We start from the raw sequence: 20730 nt of genomic DNA on the forward strand, positions 1-20730 counted from the left end.
GGTCTGATTCAGTATAAGGCAGCTTCCTATGTTCCAAAGCATATTATGATAGCGTTTTATATGTACAGACATTTAATTTTTCTGGTGCATGTTAACATTGTGCTGGGGGTGCTATTTTCCATTATTTTGTATTAAAATTCATCTTTTTTGGTACTACGTACAGCAGTGTGGGTTTCTGTATTTGTTAGTTTGGTATTGAGCAGACGAGAGTTTGGGACTGGGAGAACTTTTTTGACCTTTACTATTAATTTAATTTTATTTAAAATTATTTTTAGGATGCCTTTAAGGGTAACGCTACAAAGGTTGCCTTTATTTGGTGGGGAAGAAAACATTCAAACATAAAATCCACATCTTGAAGTCAAAAAGCTACCATGTCAGAGAGAGAAGTTCTCATCTAAACTTCTCCCAGAAGTGCCAATTTTTTCTGCATTCTAAGCAGCACTGTCACAAGAAAGTTCTACTTTCTGATTCTTCCAAGCTTATAGATGAGCTCAGTGAAGGACAAAGCCCAGCCTTATAAAAAGCACCACAGAATACACATTTATCATTTCAAGGAGCCCTAGGTCCATCTAGGAATGGTTACACCCCTGGTTCAGGGCCATACCCTGTGTTACTTTTACATTCCGGCAGGGGCAGCCTGTCCATATAAGTGAACTAGGTGGTCTCCTAGGGCACCAAGCTCAGTGGGACAAATTTGAGGGGAAAACACACGAATAAAAATACAAATACAAATAAAAATGAAAATTTTGTGTTTCTGTTTTATCTGATCTCAGAAACATTGGTTGGATAAACAGAAGGACAGAAAACCACAGTAATTATGACTGTTTAAATAAATACACTTTAAAAACATTAAACAGGAAATAGGAGCAAACTGTTTCCCATTTTACCAAAAACCTCAGCCCACATCTGCCCAAGGGGTCTGAGGTGCTGACTGCATGGTTCGCCTAGGGCGCCAGTTGCTGGCAGCTAGTCTGGGGCCGCCCCAAGTTCTGGGAACACGCTGAAATGCCACAGCCATGTGTACACAGCGTGGGTTTATCCATGTCAACATTTTTCATCTTGGAAACCTCAGGGTTAAGTTACTTGGAGATCCAGCAGGTATAATAGTTTACAGAGCTGCAGAGGGGACCAGCTCAATGATAGAGCGCCTTCCGTTGCATGCAGAAGGTCCCAGGTTCAATCCCCAGCACCTCCCAGGTAGAGCTGGAAAAGGCTCTGGTCTGAAACCCTGGAGAACCACTGTCAGTCAGCGTAGACAGTACTGAGCTTGACGGACCAATGGCCTGACTTGCTGTACGACAGCTTCCTAAGTTCCCACATTTCTGTAGCAACTATAACATGGAATGCTTTATTATGCGCATTTATCTTTACAGCCATCTTGTAAGGCTTGATACAACTGTTGCATCTTCCCCATGGCTGCATTCAGGTTTACATCAATAATGCATGTTTGGAAATCCATTAATGGACCATAGCCATGTGGGAGGAAAAGGTCACATCAGAAAAGTTCCCTGGTCAGCACTGCACTTCCTTGGAAGACAGGCATCACTCTGCACCAGTAATGTATGAAATGGGCATAGTGGGCTACCCAACAGGATCTGGGTGAGTAGGGATTTAAACCCTGATTTTCTATATCCAACCCAAAACTCTATTCACTAATAATGCATGCATTTCCCCCTTCCCAATAATGATTGCACAACACTTGAATTATTCCTTCCTCATGTAATTCAGCTGCTCTGAATGCTTAAGTGGTATTTTGTGAAACACACAATAGCTATTATGTGGGGAAAAATTGGTGCTAGCTTCTGAATTATTCCACCAGCCCACGCATTCTAAGGCCCCGTCTACACGGCACCGCTTTCATGCTTCATCCCGTCACAACTGCGCAGCATTTCACATTTCAGCTTCGAATTAGCTTCTGCTGGGATATGTTCACAATTTACTGTGAGCTTCCCTAACAGACTCCACCACGCCCTTTTTTTGCCATTATATTGTAATGCACAGCTGTGTAGTCCCATGAGCATGGGGGTGCAAAACTTCAGTGGCTGTTTTGTATTTTAGGGGTTCTGTTGTGTCTTTCCGTCCCTCGTTAAGTAAAAAAGTGGGTGTTCTGTGCTCCTTCATTTCCATGCCATCTGTTCGTCAGTTCTCCAGCCTGAGACTCTCATGATGGTTCACACTCACAAGCATGAGTGGTATGTGCCTACCCATCGCTCAGAAATGGTGGCTGGAGCTAAGTTGGCCCTCCCTCAAGATCCCCCTGGCCCTTGGGCACAGAGTCCAAAAGCAACCATTGCGAAGATATGAAGCTGCAAAAATGTGCGAAAGTGTGATTAGATGAAAATGCCTCTTTGTGCCTCTGTAACTGCGCAGCTGCGAAGGGACGGGGGGAGTAAAGGGGCATCACAGAGTGACGCAAGCACTACGCATGCCTACAACACGCCCACTGCAAAATGCGAAGTCAGTTTGGGGAAGGGACAGATGGCTCGCAACCGCGGGAAACCCGCAGTGAACGAAAACCATCACAGCAAAACGCCTCCTTGAAAATCTGCATTTTCCGGGAGAAAACCACGGGTGGCTGCGAAGTGGTGACTGCATTGTCTGTCCCAAAGGATGTCAACTAGCCATCCAAGCCCAATGTTCTATCCAATGCTCTACACCAGGTGTGGGCAGAATTTAGGTTGTGCGGGATCTACTTTGCTTTTTAAAAAATTAATTCTAAGTGTATGTCTTTTGCACCAGCTATGGTTAGTGGATTTCAGGTTCTAGTAAAAAATGAGCCACACTGAAAAAAAAAACACCCAAATTCACAGGTGGGCAATTAAGACCAGCCAAATTTTTATGAAAGTGTGCAAACTTTTGAGTTCTCCAAAATTCTTCATCAGGCTACAGGGTACAAAAAGCAGGGGATCCTCTACTTCTTGTACCACTTAGCCTGATGAAGAGTTCTGGACAACTTGAAAGCTTGCACATTTTTGTGGAATTTTGGTTGGTCCTTAATAAACAAATGCAAAGCGGGCTGCATTTCCCCACAAAGGACATCCCTTTATTAAAGCTACTGAATAAACAAAACTAATATTGCGATATATTTTGAAGCTGCCTTTTATGGGATCACAGCATGGGTCCAGCTAGTTAGGTGTTATCTACTCATCACTTGCAATGGCTCTTGAGCAAAGGTCTTCCCAGCCATGCTTCGTTTTTGCTTTAGCCAGGGATCTTCTGCACGCAAAGCATGTACTCTACCACCGAGCTAGGGGCTCTTACTATGTCTGGTGTCATGCTCCTGGATTTTACTCAGGAGAATATAGAGTTTATCTGGCACCCGCTTTTTGGTGGTGCTTTGTTCTGCTTTGCTTTCATTTTATTTGAAGTTATTATTGTTGCCATTATTGTCTAGGAATGATGGGAGTTGAAGTCCAACAGATCTGGAGGGCACCAGCTGGGAAAGGCTGCTTTGGCCAAATGGGAGGGACCGCCTGTATGCTGCTACACATTCCTTGTAAATGAGGAGCAGAGCCTACATGAAGTGAGTTTCCCTGCACCATGATGCATAGGGAAAAGTGCCACTAGGAAGTGGAGCTCTTCACTGCACCACCTGCCTTACTACAGGTCTTAGGAGGCTGCTGGTTACTCACCTTCTGTGATATCCCAGGGGACTCCTCCTAAAAACACCTTACAGGAATAGACTGGATTCTTGTAGTTTCGGGGCGGGAGCTGCCCGCTCCACGTACAAGTGGCCTCATTCACAGCTGAAGACAAAATCCACAGAATGAGAAGCTTTGTCCAGGAGCCAGAGACAGATCATTTATTTGTCTGATTTGTACTCTGCCTTTCTACCAAGAAAACTGGCCTCAAGGCAGCTTACGATCATAAATAAAACATGATTAAAACTGTAAATCAATGCATTAACATACAAAGAAAACACAGCAACAGCAGGATAAAAACATCCAACTCCACAGACCCACTTACACGCCAAAGGCCTACTTGAATGAAAAGGTCATTTCCTGCCAGTGGGAGGACAGCAAAGCAGGAGCGAAACTAGCCTTCATCAGCAGGAAGTTCCACAGCCTTGGAGCAGCCACCGAGAAGGCCCTCTCGCTCACCACCACTAAACATGCTTCTGAAGGTGGTGGTATCAAAAGGAAAGCCTCTCCTGAAGATCTAAAAACCCAGGCAGGCTCTTATGAGAGAAGGCAGTCCTTCAGGTAGCCTGGTCCCAAGCCACATAGGGCTTTATACATCATAACTAGCACTTTGAATTCTGCCCAGAAACAGACCAGTAGCCAGTGAAGCTCTTGTAACAGGGGAGTTGCGTGCTCTCTGTAACTGGCCTTGGTCAACAGTCTGGCCACAGCATTCTGGACCAGCTGCAAGTTTCTGAACAGTTTTCGAAGGCAGCCCCACATGCAGCGCATTACAGTAGTACAACGGGATGTAACTACCCAAAGCCAGATCAGACATCTCTGGGAATGGGCATAGTTGGCACACTTGCTTCAGGTATGCAAACGCACTCCTGGCCACTGCTGAGACTTCGGTATCCAGGTTCAAGGGCGAGTCCAGAAGTACCCAAACTGCAAGCCTGAGTCTTCAGGGGGAGTCTAACCCTATCTAGCCCAGGTTGAAGCCCTATTCCCTGATCTGTCTTTCAACTGAAGCAGGAGCACCTCCGCCTTGTCTGGATTAAGTTCCAATTTCTTTGCCCTCAATCCAGTCCATTATCAATATCAGGCACCAGTTTAGAACCAGAACACCTTCCTTGGATTTAGAGGGAAAGGAGAGGTGTGAGTTGGGTGTCAACAGCATACTGGTGGCACCAAACCCCTAATCTCCAGACAATCTCTCCCAGCGGTTTCATGCATATGTTAAATAGCACGTGGGATAAAATGGATGGATTAGATTAGCATTAAAACCTCTCCCCCCGCCCAGGCTGTCCCTTGGCTTACCTGCTGCCTGCTTGTGTAGCCTCGCTTCCCTTTCAATACTGAATGGATCTTCTGGGGAGTCTGGTAGATTCCAGGAAGGCCACGCGGATGCTCCGGGCCATTGCTTGGGCATGCTGGTTGGGGTTGAAGTGACTGCAGCCAAAGTGGCTTGATCTTGATCCAGGTGGGATCCTGCTCCATTTAAGGAATCTCTGGTAATACCACCAATAGGCAGGAATGGCAGAGGCGGGGAGATACGGAGGCTCGACTGCAAGAGAAAGGTATTAAGAGTACTGTTTATGATTCTACATACTTGTTCCCACAGAGTTGGAAGGTACCTCAAAGGTCATCTAGTCCAACCCCCACCAATGCAGGAAATCAACTGCTACGACACCCCTGGCACATGGCCATCCAGCCTCCGTTTAAAAGTTCCATGCTTCTACATCACTCAGCGCAATCCTATGCATGTTTAGACAGGAAAAAAGTCCTTTGTAACTTTTTTGTTATGTAACTATTGCTGGCTGGGGAATGTAGGGCTTTTTTTCTGTGTAAACATTCACAGGATTGCACCCTCACTGGACTAATAATTTCCTTTCACTAGCTTACTGTGTCAACTAAATGCAAAAACCTGTTGCAGGCTTCAAGCAAAAGTGCTCCATTACTCTAATGAATCCTCCAAGCCCATGATTTAAGTGAGCAACCTTTTGGGTTGAACAACAGAGAAATTCTGCTTTCATATATTAATTATTATTTATTTAAAAGACTTTTAGCTTGCCTTTCAGGGAGCACTTCCCTCAAAAGTCAGTGCATTACAAAAACCATAGCATACAACTATAATTAAACACACATACGCAGAAGGAGCAGCAGCAGCTAATGATTGTTGAACACCAAATACAGCCTGGAATAAATGTGCCTTCCAAGGTTTGTTTTTAAAGCCAGCACTGAGGAAGCCATATGTATCTCTCTCTGGGGAGGGAGTTCCAAAGTTGTGGGGCCACTACTGAGAAAGCCCTACCCTTAGTATCTGCCAACCTAATGACTCTCGCTGGAGGGCCAAAGAGCAGAGCCTCTTATGCAGATCTTAATGCTTGGGGAGGCTCACACAGGAGTAGATGGTCCTTCAGATAACATGGTCCTGAACCATCTAGCCCAAGTAAAGCAAAGAAGAACAGTATCCTGACCACACAAAAACAAACTTCAATATAAATAGGACAGAACAAATAACTACAATTATATGCGTTTGTGCCCTGATAACAGATACTGTGCCTTCTGGATTCATTCTGAAGTAGTTTGCCTAATCTTAATATGTGCCACTGAAGAAGACTGTAGATTCAAAATGCATTTGGCATTTATTTATGGGCATCTTTATTAGACTGTACTTGTCGGCTTGTTTACTATAAGTAACCTTTCTCTGTCTTTCTGTATGCATAGGCTGTGATTGTGATGTTTTGAAGTTTTACCACAGTGTTTGGTCACTGTACAAGTACTTTGTTGTATTAACATAAAAGTTAATATATTCTATTGAATTATTCTGTGCATAAATCTCTCCATCTTTCTTTGAAGTTTTTTGTTCTTACCTTCTTATATTGATGTTTGAAACCCAAACCATTTAGGGCTTTAATGGCCAAAACCAGAACCATGAATTGGGCCTGAAAACTAACAGGTGGCCAGTGTAAACAATACAGAACAGGAATAATATGATCCGGGCACCTAGCTTCCGCATTCTGTACCATTTCCAGTTTCTAGATAGTCTTCAAGGGCAGCCCCATGTAGGGGCCATATAGTATGCTTCTATCCCTTGCTTGAACTTTCTTTGCAAAGTATGGTAAAAAAAGATACCAAAAGATCAGAAATAAGGGACATCAAAATTCACAGTCTTTCAAGCCTCCCCTCGCCCAAACAACCCACAACTGCTGTCCATTTATTGTTTTTCTAGAGCCAAAAAGGATTTTGACAGAAGCCGAGAAGTACACCCAAGAAGTGTATACTGCACAATCCATTTATTTTGTACTAGATTTCTGGTTAAAGTACTTAACTGTTTAGCCCCCACAGGCCCAGAGATATACACATCCTCTATCATTACCCTCAAGCCTAGCACAAGACAAAACCCTCCTTCGACCCCAAGTCTTTGTAATACACAATTTTGCATGAGCACAAAATGAATGTCTGCAATATAAGCTCACTGAGGATCAATGGACCAGTGATTAGCGGAACCAATGGAACATGGGAGATCTCCCATTGATTGTTGTCATGGTCTTCTCCACGAACATAATATGAAGGACAACTCTGGTGCAGGTGTTATTCTTTCTCTAAAAACCAATGCTTTGGGAAAGAACAGTCACTTAAATCCATGTGCAATTACTTGAGTATTCTCCCATTTCTCACGAATTTGAGAGGGTGGGGAGCGGAGTCTGCAAGCAGATGATGTGTTCTGAAATTCCGTTAAATCAGATCAGGTCTTCAGTGTTTTTGCACAACCCAGTAGTAGCCATGTACTGCAATCTATTCCCTTTGTTTCCCAATAGACAGAGACCAAAAAAATCCCAACAACTTACGATCAAATCTGAGAGATGGTCAGAACCAGAACTGAATCCGCTGGTGTCCGAGTCAGAGGGACTACTGGAGCGTGAATACAGGAGTGAACGGCTACTGTCCAGGCGAGAGCTCCTCAAAGTCGGGGTTGGAAGGTTCTCTGTCAGCTCGGAGCCAATGGGATCTAGTGGCAGGAAACCCAAAGGGGTTTTTCCCAGGGGATTGCTAAGCATATTAAGAACTGCAAACAAAGCAAAAGGGATGATATATTATACACTTCTGCGCTTCAAAGGCATGCACCACTCTATGCTCCTTTTAACTTGCTCTAAAAAAAAAAAAGTGCTTGCATGCTCTAAAAAAAAGGGGGGGAGGAGGAGGGAGAAGGAATGGAATGCACATTATAAACATTATCCAATTCAGCAAGCCTGTGCCAGGGTATAGGAGGACTGTCCCTGACGCACCGTCTGCAGAGCTTAGTTAACTGTGTTGCGCTGCTCCAATGCAGGTGCCCCACCTATAACATACATACACTGGCACCCATTCTCCAGGATGCAAAATAAATTAAGTGCTGGCTCATGCAAGCAGCAGTTTCAGCTTTCCTGTGCTCTGGCTGCTTTTCGCCCATCAGCTGCTGCAGGCAGCACCCTGACATCTGTGCTTTAGCGTACAAGGGAAATCTTCCAGAGTGCTGATTAGAAGCTAGCTGCATCTCAGATAGTGGAGGTAGATCAGCAGGACACACGGACATTAAATCCCCATTTTGCTCCGAGAGAGAACAACATGCCAAAGCTACAAGGAGAGACACAGTAGCCTCGTCACCCAGATATTATATAGACTCATCGACACAAATATTTCAGTGGTATGGGACAGCCTCCTACACACACTCTCTCACTCCCCCTACAAAAATCCAACTGCCAAGGCTGCCAAAATTTCCCATTTCTTCATCTTGTTATTCACAACAACCACTCTAAAGTGTCTAGTGGGGGTGCTAAGCAAAGCCACTGTCATCTGTAATGCTTTGAGGTCAATTTTTAACCACAGCTATAAACCCCACTGAAGTGGGCATTTCGCATCTCTTCCAGAGACTGCTCCCCCACCACCCAAAGACTTATCACACATTTCCTCCTACACACGACTGTACTTTCTTTAGTCACAGACAGGCACATGGGCCCCATCACCAGCTGCATGCTGAAGGTCGTATATTCCAGCCAGAACCTTGCACAGGCTGGTTTTGACAAGCAAGTGCTCTGTAAAAACGCTGGCATTCCCCTTGCCTGTCTCTTATGAACAGAGGGATAAATGCTTGTATGTTTTGTGTTAAAGCAAATAGCTAGAGTCTCTACTGACAGCAAGAGTATGGAAAGATACGTTGGTCCATGTTAGGCTATTTAGTAGGTGTCATGCACATCTGCAAAATAGAAAACTTTACCTTGCCTTTTCAATGAAGTTTCTAGTCCTCAAGATTTCAAATACACCGGGATAATCCTAAAGTACCTATAACATTCAGCAAGTGGATATTCTGTACTCAAGCTTGTGTAATATTCTATTTGTACTTGGCAGCCATTCATTGTTACTAATGAACTTATGGAATGGAAAAATCTCCACGGATAATTTAAGCACCGGAAAATTTTCTGCCCCACATCATGGGTTTGCACAACACAGTAACCCATCCAGTGAGGGTTGTTGTTGAACCATGGGTTATCATGTTGTCTGAACGCAGTGCATTTTCCGCAGGGTGGGCTATCGTGTTTTCTCAATGCAGCACGTTTTCTGCAGGGTTGCTCATTAACCATGCAGTGTGGCTTGTTACCCACCCTGAACAGCCCAACAACAAGCCATGGGTTCTCAAGGTGGCTTGTTCAAGAAAAATAAACCATACTGCATGGTTAATAAGGCACCCTGTGAAAAACGTGCTGCATTCAGACAACACAATAACCCATGATGACTTAGTGTGATGTGTGAATCCTGTCTTAGTCTGTTTAGCAGATACATACACCCATTAACAAGATGTTTTAGGGAAACGCAAACAAATTTTTGAAAATAATGCCCATATATATTAGTTATACGTATCCAAAAAATAGAACTATCTTCTATGAATATGTATGTCCATGTTAGGTTAAGTTGCATATCTAGTGGAGGCAGCACAATTCCTCAGCCAAATCATATGGAGAAGATCCTATGCTAGTCTGGGGCAACTCATCCAACCTGCCCCCAAGTAGCCTCATCACAGACTATGCCAATCACTGGTAACCAATCTTCTTACTGTGTATTTGCCTTATTTATTCTGGATTCTTATTGCTGACCATGGGTGCAATTCTAAGTTGAAACCCCAATGAGATCTCAGCGCTTCTCAGCATTTGCCAGCTTCTGGTGCCTCTTAAGACAACTATGGCAAACAAAAAACAAACCCCGGAGAGGGACTTAACAAGGATCACCAGTACACCCAGGAGCCTGCAGTTTTGTTTTGATGATCCTTAGGGGACAAGATACTGTGCAACTGCTAAGTTAGCATCAATTGAACATTTATATTTAGACGTTAAAGCAACAAGCCGGAGCTCTGCTATAGGCTCTGCCGAGAGCAACTTGTCTGAACAGAAGAAACCCAACTACAGAAGAGCTTCCTCCCCACATGTCTCTCCCCACACGCCCAACCATCCTATCTCTGAGGAGTGGGAACTTTCCCCCATGCGAATATCAGGTGCCCTCATGATCTATAGCAGGATCACAGCAGGGGACAAGGGGTTAAAGTCCCACTCCCCCCCCCCCCGATCTTGATCAGGGGGCCTGCTCTGGCTATTTGTGAAAGAAAAATCCTGCACTTACAGGCCCGAGACATTTTGCTGCCTGAGGTGAAGGACAAGATGGCAGCTCCCCGCATTCCATGTACAGAAGCCGACTGGAGTAGCAGTTGAATCCCCACCACACCTGAGGGCAGCAGGGTAACTCAGAGGATGCAGGGGAGGCTGCGTTGCCCACACGGCTCTGTCTGCCACCCTTCACCATCTGCCGCCTGAGGCGGCTGCCTCACTCTTGCCTAACAGTAGGGCCGGCCTGTTTATGGGCAAAGCACATGATTAACTTAATGTGTACTTTGTTCCTCAGGCCAGAGTGGCTTTTGGGAAGGCTGCAGCCATCTTAAGAGAACCACCTTGGGATTGTTATATTCATATAAACCTAACAAATCAGTCTTGGTATGGAGCCAGCCACACATTTGGCATGATTTCATTTGTTCCATTTTTATCATGGATCGGGCAAGGTGGTACTCGAACAGTGCAGGATGCAAAGACCAAACAGTGCAGGATGCAAAGACCATGTGTCTAGGAAACATTAAGTATCACAACCCTCCTATTTTTTGTAAGTATATTTTAAATGACCTTTCAATTATATTCCCAGGGAAGTTAACAAAAAGTACAACACAATTAAAATATAAATACAAGAAAAAATAAAATCCAGAAGATCAAACAGTCAGTATAATTAAAATTGCATCTAAAAACCTTGGGAAAATTAAAAAAGGGTTTTTGGTGCTAAAAGGACGATAAGGTAGCATGCATCAGGCAACTTCTATGGGAAGACCATCCCACAACTGGGGCACCACCACCAAGAAGGCCCTGCCTCTGATAACCACCTGCCCCACCTCAAATGAAACCTTACTCAGATCTTCTGCATGTAGCAGACATCAACCGACGTTTCTTTCTATAACTATGGAGGACTCAGATACTGACTCCCACTCATAGTGCAGATTCTCAGAATTCTGCAGCACCAACTGCATTCTGCATTAGAGGCTTCAGAGCTCTGTGTTCTAGAAGAAGGACTGCAATCATGCTAGTTTCCAGACGCAGGGGTTCTAAGAGCAAGATCCTATGCATGTTTAGACCAAAAAAAGTCCTATAACTCATGGCACTTCCCAGCCAACGTGGCTGGATTGCACCGCATGAAGACTTTCCATCTACGCATGTGTTTTAATCATAAGATTAAAACTGCTATGCTGGATTAGCTCAAGGGTCTTTCTAATCCTGCCACCCATTTCCACAAAGTGTCCAGTTGCCAAAGGAAGCTTCCAAGTAGGGCATAATATCAATAGTCATTCTCCTATTTGTCCCCAGGATCTGTACACGGGAAGGTTTCATTTAGTTCTCATTGATTTATTTGGAACATTTATATCCCGCCATTCCATTTCTAAAGAAATACTTGAGGTGGCTCACAATAGCTTTTTTTAAGGCAGCCAAAGAAACACATACTAAAAAGAATTATCAGGCAAAACCTTAAATATGGTAGCAATTTCCACAGTTTAGCTATGCACAGTGTGAAGGACTTCCTTTTATCTGTCCTGAATGTCCCACCAATCAGCTTCATGGGATGACCCCATCAGTTCTAGTACTATGAGAGAGGAGGGGAAAAAGATCTCCCTATCCACATTTGCCACACCATGTATAATTTTGTACACCTCTCTCATGTCCCCCTTTACCCTCTTTTTTCCATGCTAAACAATCCCAGCTTTTGCAACCTTCCCTCATAGGGGAGATGCTCCAGATGACCATTTTAGTTGCCGTTTTCCAGCTCCACAGTATCTTTTCTTAGGTGTGGTGAACAGAACTATAACCCAGTATTCTAAGTGTAGTCGCACCATAGACTGATATAAAGACAGTATGATATTGGCAATTTTATTCTCAATTCCCTTCCTAAATATGCCTAACATGGAGTTTGCCTTTTTTTGCAGCAGCAGCTGCACACTGTGCACAAAGATGTACACGAGGTAGCAAAAATGCACATCAATGAGGGAGCAAGCTGGGCCTTCCCAAGCAGAGAATTCTATAGCCTAGGTGCAACCACTGAGAAGGCCCTGTCCTCCATCCCAACCACCACATCTCTGTTGTTGGGACATGGAGGATCATAAGCAGTAGACAATGAAAGGCTTGTTCAACATCAATTTTTAAAATCCCTATTTAAAGCCATTAGTGGAAAGCCAGTGTTGACGTTTTCGGCATTTTCTGTTATATCCTTTTTGAGATAGTGTGGACAGAACTCTACACAATATTCTCAGTATGGCTGCTCCAAGATTCATGACAGGATTGTGGCATTTGAAGTGTTGTCAGTCTTCTCCCTACTAAATCCCTAACACTGAATTTACTCTTTTTTCAGAGCCACAGTACATTAAGTTTACCTTTTTGGTTTGCTTTCCGCCAACTTCTGGATCTTCTTCTGAGGTAGTTACAGCCAAAGCAGCCCCCTCTCCCATCGGCATACGTATGAAGAAAGGATTATTTTGCTGTAGTGTGCATTACCATACACTCACTTACACTGAATCTGCAATTTGGTTGCCCATTCACCCAGGCTGAAGAGATATTTGGGGGGCTCTTCAACCTGCTTGCAATTTCACCATCCTGAACAGTAAAGTAACATGCAAACCTAACTTAGCTACTGCAGTGTTCACTGTGACTCCAGAGAATTTATGAATAAGCTACAAAGCACTGATCCCAATACAGATCAGGATTGCTTACTTCACCTTCATTGTAAAAGGAGTAAATGTCTAACCTTTGCTTCCTATTTAATCAGTTACCAATCCATAAAACTTCTCATGTTTGCTAAGTTCTTAAGTGATTCAGAGATTTTGTTGAAAGCTTCGACAAATCCAAATCTATGACATCTGCTTGAACACTGTCTACTACATATTTGTTTGTTGACACTCAAAGAATTCTAAAAGATTAGACTGGACTTCCACTTGCAGAAGCTGTGCCAATTTTTCCTCAGCATGGCTTTTTAAAATTCTACCTTCAATTTCCACCGGTTCATTGGGAGCACACTGAGCGACCTATAACTTCCTGGAATCCTCTGATACTCTTCTAAACAATTAGTATTTTCACAAGGTTTAATTTGTTGTATTTCTAAATTGCTCCATAACTGGGTTTCTCTGGGCAATGTGTATTTTAAATAAAAAGCTTTAAAAGATAAAATCAACAAATCAAACAAACAATTACAGCACAGTACTAACATCCTGAAGTTGAATCCATCAAAATCACAACACAGGGAGAAGATATCTCATAGGCCAAAACACACCAATCATAACACCAGAGACTCAAATAGCAATGGAAGATATTAGGTCTTCGTTTGGTGTCAAAGGGCATCAGATGAGCTTCTCTAGGGAGAGTGTTCCACAACCAGGGGCCACTGCCAAGAATTTCCTCTCCCTTGGGACTTCCCTCTGCACTTTGAAGTGAGGGGGCCCTCCACAGATGTTGTTAGGGCTTGGTAAGTACATATGGGAACAGGCAATCCTTCAAGCATAGGGGTGAGTTCAAAACCAGCACTTAATGATGTTTTCTGGTGCTGTAAGTTATTGGAATTAATAATAAAGATTTTTTTTAATTGGTTGAAATTTATACTCCAATTTTTGGCCAAAAGGCTGAAAGATTTGTTGGCATTTCTTGGGCTTCCATTTCTCTGGTTAAAAGATTCCAGCACCAAGTAAATATTACCAAAGAACACATCACCAATGGGGGATTTCCCCCAAAGCAACACTAGAGAAGGGATTTTCCGTAGGACTACAGCAGAGAAAAGGGTTAAATCCCCCTTCCATGCCTGCTCTGATCCTATTATCAGCCCCTCCCCTACTGCCAATACAATTTGCATTTCTAATAACCTGTAGGTTAGATGCAAAGACTTCAGGTCACATATAGTCTGGCCCTTAATCACATCAGACAAGATTACTGTAACATGCGCTGCATGGAGTAACTTTTGAAGAGTGCCTGGAAGCTATAATCAGTGTAAAATGCAGCTGCCCAAATTATCAACAGGTGCACGATGTATGCAGCAGTGTATAGAGCACATTACACCATTAACTGGCTGCCTATTCTTTTGTGCCCAATTCTAAGTTCTGCTGCTGACTTTTAAGGCTCTTAATGAGCCTTCCCCAACTGATGGATGCCCTCCAGATGCTTTGGACTACAACTCTCATCTTCCCCACCCAGCATGGCTAGGTTGGGAAAGGCTGCTCCAAAAATGAACTCAGGTCAACTTTTGGGATCTTGCCAAGTGTTCACTTGCTATCTGAAGTGTGGCAAGTGAACGCTGGAGATGGGGGCTTTCTCTCGTGGATTCTAATCTGTGGAATGCTCTCTTGAAAGAGGCCCGCCTGGCCCCCTTCCCTTTCTCCAAGCATTTTGCACTGAGCGAGTTGATAATTTAGTCTTCTTGGATTTTGTGTGTGAAGTATTAAAATGTGTGCGTGCGTGCATGTTTTTAAACTTGATGCAAGCCGACCTGAGGGTTCTTCGACTTGAAAGGTAGGGTACAAATGTTTAATACATACAAGTGCATTCCTGTCCTTCTTCCACCGCAGAAAAGCAAAGCTAACCAATCATCACTATGGGACATGAATATGGATAGAGAAGTAATATGTTATTCTATCCAAGGAAACGCGACACACCATCTGCAGAGAACTCAAAAGGATACCAGTAAGTATTATTGCATTTGCTTTTTATTATATATGTCTCCCTGAGCACTCTGGCTATAGGGCGACTCATAAATTGAAATAATAACAACAACTATGTATAGTTTCCTACTATAAAAAGCAGTCTCGAAGTGACTTATACACACAATACAGAAATCCAGAGTAACAGACCTCCCCAAATCAATATACACCATAATACAAATAAACACCATAAAACATAATCTAAAAACAATACCATAGAAAAAATATTCATCCACAATACACATGATCATTCTCCACTCACAACCTAGAATGAACACCACAAAAGCAACCCACCACAATTGGGCCATAAGAAATGTCCAAACGACTGGAAAAATAAGGACATATTTGTCTGGCACCAGAAAGACAACATTGCTGGTACCAGGTGAGCTTCCTTGGGGGGAGCATTCCATAAACACGGGGCTGTTGCAGAAAAGGTCCGCTTCCAAACTGCTACCCATTGTGCTTCTCTTGGAAAAGGCACACAGAGAAAGGCCTCTGAAGCTGACTTCAGGTACCATGCAGGTTCATATGGGGAGAGGCAGTCCTTGAGTTATTGGGGTTCCAAGCCACATAGGGCTTTATAGGTTAAAACCAGCACTTTGAATTTGGGCAGGAAACAAATTGGCAACCAGTGCAGATGAGCCAGGACTGGACTTACATGCTCACATAGCCTAGTCCTAGTCAACAACCTGGCCATCAAATTCTGCACTAGCAGCAGTTTCCAAACTGACTTCAAGGGCAGCACGATGTACAATGCATTGCAGTAATCTAACCAAGAGATTACTGGAACGTTGAACACTGATGCTAGGCTATCCTCATCCATACAGAGTCACAGCTGGGCTACCAGGTGAAGCTGGTAGAAGGCACCCTGCACTATGTAGGCCACCTGAGCCTTCAGTGACAATGATGGGTCCAGGAGTACTGACAAACTCCACACCTGATCCTTCAGGGGGAGTGTAAACCCATCTACTTCCCCCATTTGGACAGAAGAACTACCCACCATCAGAGCCTCAGTCATGTCAGTTTACTGGTTCTCATACACTCCATTACCAAGGCTGGACACTGGTTCAGTACATCCGCCGCAACACCTGCTTAAGATGAAAAGGAGAAACAGGGTTGTGTTTCATCAGCATACTCATGACAACACACCTGAAAACTCCAGATGACCCTACACGGCAGTTCCATGTAGATGTTAAACAACATGGGTGATAGAATCAATCTCTGCGGAACCCCACACTTGAGGCTTCATAGGGCTGAGAAATGCCCCACCTCCCACCCCAGCACCACCCTTTGGAAATTATCATCCAAATTATCATCCTCTGCAAAGCAGTACTCCCACCTTCAAACTTGGACAGCTGCTCGCAGAGGATACCACGATCAATAGTATCGAACACTGCCAAGAGATCAAGGAGTATCAACAGGGACATACTCCCCTGTCTCTCTCTCAACACTGGTCATCATACATGGCAACCAAGGCAGTCTCAGTACCAAAAACGGGCCTGAACTCCAAATTTAATGGGGTTCAGTCTCATCCAAGAGTGCCTGGATCTGGCTATCGACCACCCACTCAAGGACCTTGCCGAGGAAAGGGATCTGCGTATCCAATCTGAAACTATTTAGATCTTCCAGATTCAGGGAGGGCTTCTTAAGGAGTGGTCTTACCGACACCTCTTTCAGGCGACCTGGGATCATGGCCTCTCATAAGGAAGCAATTATCACCTCCCTGGGCCAACCAGCTGTCTCTTCCCTGCTAGATTTCACCAGCCATGAAGAAAAGGATCCAACATGCAAGTGGTTACACGTACCTGTCAAAGCATCTTGTCTACATCCTTGAACCGTACTAACTGAAACTCAGCCAATAACACTCTGATCACCTCATGAGACTGATCTGCTAAAACAGCGGAGTCAAGGTCCCGACGGATGCAAGCGGTTTTATCCTCAAAATGCCAAGCAAACAGATTACAGCAGGCCGTTGAGGGTTCAACCACCTCCTTTGGGCCAGTGTGTAATAGGCCTGGAACTATCCAAAAAAGTTCTACCGTTCAGCATAGGAAGGATGCAATGGAGGCAGTAAAGTAGAGCTTCTTTGCTGCCTTCACTGCCATGAAGTAGGCTCAATGTTGATCATGTAGTAGCATTCAACTGCATTGGTCAGGAGTCTTTCCCCACTTGCGATCTAGTCATCTCCACGCGTGCTTCATTGCCCTAAGCTCCAGAGAATACCATGGGCTCTGGGCTCTGCTATCTGGGCTCTGCTAAGCAAGACAGGATGCTCAGAAGTGATCGTGTCAACTGCCCTAGCCATCTCCATATTCCACAGGTTGACCAGGGCTTTGACAGGAGCACCAGTTTTGTCAGCTGGAAAATAATAGCCATGGAACTCTTTGACCTGCAAAGCATCATCATGATGGGACAGCAGAATTTAGGCCAAGATGCAGGATTATTTGAAGGCATCTCTCAAAGTCAATTTAAGACTACCCCACCTGGATTTTTTAATTTTTCAGCAACCAAGTCAAGTGGAATGGATGCAAGGAAACAAGCTTGAGCCAGTCACACAGTTTAATGTCATGCTTTAATAGCACAGACCCAACAGCTTAATCCTAGGGAAGCAATCCTCCTCTTACAGAAGCACCACATTCTCCACAGCCAGCCTGAGAACAAAGCTACGTGAGGCAGACAGCAGTCTCAAGAGTTTATTATACAAGCTAGTGGCAGCTGAATAGGTAACAAAACTGGCTGGGTCAGAGGAGTTAATAACAGGGAGGTAGCAGGGCTGAGATGGATACATCTTGTATGATCATATGCTTGCCACTTCCAGCATAACACACAACCACAGCCTTTAAATGGCTGTTCCCTTGATTCTTAATGTGGTCTAGGGAAATTGTACCCATGATGCAAGAAGCTAATGTAGACCGATGTAGCTGAAGTTCAGAATTAACACCTAAGGCCCTGGAGACTGAGCCTTCAACAATTTCCTCAGTGTTACCTTCAGAATAGAAACAGCCAAATACAGACTCTGCAAAGTCTCAGGTGTATTAATTCAGCATGGCTCATGTTCTCAGAGTGGCATCTTACCGGAGAAGAATTAAGCAGGTCTTTTTATAATCCGACATAATTCTGCTGCTCAACCTAAGAACCGCCACTCCTTAACTGGCAGCAGCCCAGAGATCATCACTTGTGACTCAGCTGTTCTATTAAGCATGGAAGAGACTCTATGGAATAAACCTGTCGTTCACAACCGGCCCGCCCACCCAGCCACCAGATCAGTAAACAAAGATCACTCTATCTGGGGGTAAACTACTCTTAAGGATTCACAGGACACACAAGATACTTGTTCTCCATCCCAATAGTGAAGAAAAAAAAAAGAGAGAGCAAGACATCATGGACTGGAAAGCCTCAGTGCTGTTAATACTGTACTTCCCCAGGGCTCTGCTATCATCTCACACAAAAGCATCTAGTAAGAACTTATAGGAAGCCTCCTGAGCAGAGCAAAGACTGTGATACAGAAGGAACATCCCCTACCCATTGCAAGAGAAAAGCAGCCAGGTGTGCATAAAATGTTTTTATACCGACTGTGAGCCACCTTGGGAAACAATAAATAATGACTAACTTAAATCCCATTGATTTCCATGAGTCTACTGTAAGTATAACCAAATCTGGATCCAAACCACTGATTGCATATTGCTAAAGTATGAGGACTAGACTTAGACTGAATTATGCTCTGCCTCTAAATTAAATCTTGTACAAATTGCAAATAACAGGTCTGATTACAAGGGCAAGTAGAGCATCCTTCTACCGAAGCACAGAAGCCAAAACGCAACCAAAAGGACAGGGAGCAGGTTTAAGAGAAATAACTTTTTGCATGCAGCATAAATATTAGCCTGCTCAATTCCTCACAGGTTGATGCTAAATATCAAGGGTATGATAGTTAAAAGAGGGACTTGCTGGAGGAGAAGTCTAGTAGCTGTTGTTAGCCACAAACATTAGCTGACTAACTTTACCATCAAAGTATTCCTTAAGGCAATCTTAGGGCCAAGTATCAATGTATACAGGTGAAATTCTCTTGTTGCTCACAGCCAAAGGTACATAAGAACTGGTCAATACATGAAGGAGATGGCAGAATGGGTTGTGCCACTTCAGGCGGGGGATTCCAACTTTGATCTGTGCTTGTTTTCTATTAGGAAGGAATTTTTAGTGCTGCCGAGTATTCAAAATATGTTCACTCCAGCATCCTATTCTGTTGCATGTGTAAACCAGGTGTGAACTGCACTGGCTTCCTACCACTCCATGGTGTGCATGTCGATTCTCATGCCTTTAAAAAAAATTAAAAATCTTGCACACTCAAACCCATATTCTTGAACTAAAGTGTCATAAACTGGAAAATAATGGGGTAAAGTGTTAAGAGCATACCACTTGCATAGGCATCCTTTTCTATACACAAAGCATATATAGTGAACATGTGTACGCAATGCAGTACGCAACCTATTAACAAGCAGCTATAGACTATCCAGTCACCCTTCTAGGTCAAAAGCAAGCCAGAGAATGAAGAAATGGGGAAAAGGAAGGCTAACTGTTGGCCTATGGCAATCTTCCCTAGCCTGGCACCCTCCAGATGTTTTAGACATCAACTCCTATCAGCCCCAGCTAGCCTGGGAATTTTAGTCTAAAACATCTGGAGAGCACCAGGTTGGGGAAGGCTGACCTCTGGGATCAATTTTGGCCCCTGTGCTTTTAAAATGCCTACATGAAGCTGCTAGGTCACCCAGACTGTTGTGGTTGGGTCTCAGCATTATGCTAATGATACCCAGCCATTTTTCTCTCTTGCAACTGATGTGTGGAAGTCCTGAACTGCTGTCTGAACACAGTGATGGACTGGAAGTGGACTAATAAGCTGAAGCTCAATTCAGACAAGACAGAGAGAGGTTCTGTTGGTCAGTAGACAAGATAATCCGGGAAAGCAGATTCATCCCGTTCTGGATGGGACTGCACTCCCGCTAAAGGCTCAGGCTTGCAGCTCTTGGGTGCTTCTGGGTCCAACATTGCGCCTGGAGGGTCAGGTGGCTGCTGTGGCCCAGAGTGCCTCTCCACAGATTCAGCTGGTGTACCAGCTGCATCACTTCCTGGAGCAGGCGAATCTGGCTACAATTATCCATGCCTTAATCACCTTCCATTTAGGTTACTGCAATGTGCTCTATGGGGCACTGCCCTTGATGAATGCCCAGGAACTGCAGCTATTGCAAAATGCGGCAGCCACGCTGCTTTCTGATGTGTGGTTTGTAGATAGTATTAACACTGCACTGGCTACCAGTTCTTTCCGGGCCAAATTCAAAGTGTTTGTTTTGACCTTTAAAACCCTATATGGTTCCGGCCCAGCCCATCTCAAGGAACACCTCAAGCAACACCAGACAACAAGATCTCAACAAGATCAGTCCCAGATGGCTTTCTCTCTGTCCCATCAGCCAGGACAGCTAGGCTGGTGAGGACGACGGAAAGGGCCTTCTCTGTGGTGGCCCCCACTCTGGGGAACTCCCTCCCTAGGGAACTTCGCCATCCCCCCCTTTAATGAGCTTCTGCCATGCACTGAAAACTTGGGTGTTCAGGCAGGCATTTGGGGTGGGTTAAGGTATCTTTAGACAATGTTTTAATGTGTAATTTTGCTGTTTTAAATTGTACTGTTGTACATTGCCCAGAGTGGCTGGGTGACCGGCCAGATAGGTCATTAAGAAATTTAATCAATAAATAAACAAACACTGTTCTCATTCCAGCGACACTGGTTATTAATTTGTTTCCTACCCCAATTCGAGATGCTAG

General features: G+C 44.1%; 1 protein-coding gene across 9 annotated transcripts in view; it reads right to left on the bottom strand.

The window, feature by feature from the left end:
• CPEB1 (cytoplasmic polyadenylation element binding protein 1) overlaps nt 1–20730 on the bottom strand; it is a 67396-nt gene that overhangs the window by 12997 nt on the left and 33669 nt on the right. For all 9 annotated transcript variants that reach the window (XM_084817038.1, XM_084817037.1, XM_084817034.1 and 6 more), the window contains 3 exons: nt 7475–7692; nt 4941–5187; nt 3633–3746 (listed from right to left, as the gene is read on the bottom strand). In XM_084817038.1, the coding sequence (XP_084673164.1) occupies nt 3633–3746; nt 4941–5187; nt 7475–7692 (579 nt within the window). The remainder of the gene's footprint in view (nt 1–3632; nt 3747–4940; nt 5188–7474; nt 7693–20730) is intronic.

The sequence above is a fragment of the Heloderma suspectum genome, chromosome 11 (assembly GCF_057233095.1).
Source record: "Heloderma suspectum isolate Gila_16-S chromosome 11, 16-S_ref, whole genome shotgun sequence".
In the NCBI taxonomy this organism is placed as follows: Eukaryota; Metazoa; Chordata; class Lepidosauria; order Squamata; family Helodermatidae; genus Heloderma; species Heloderma suspectum.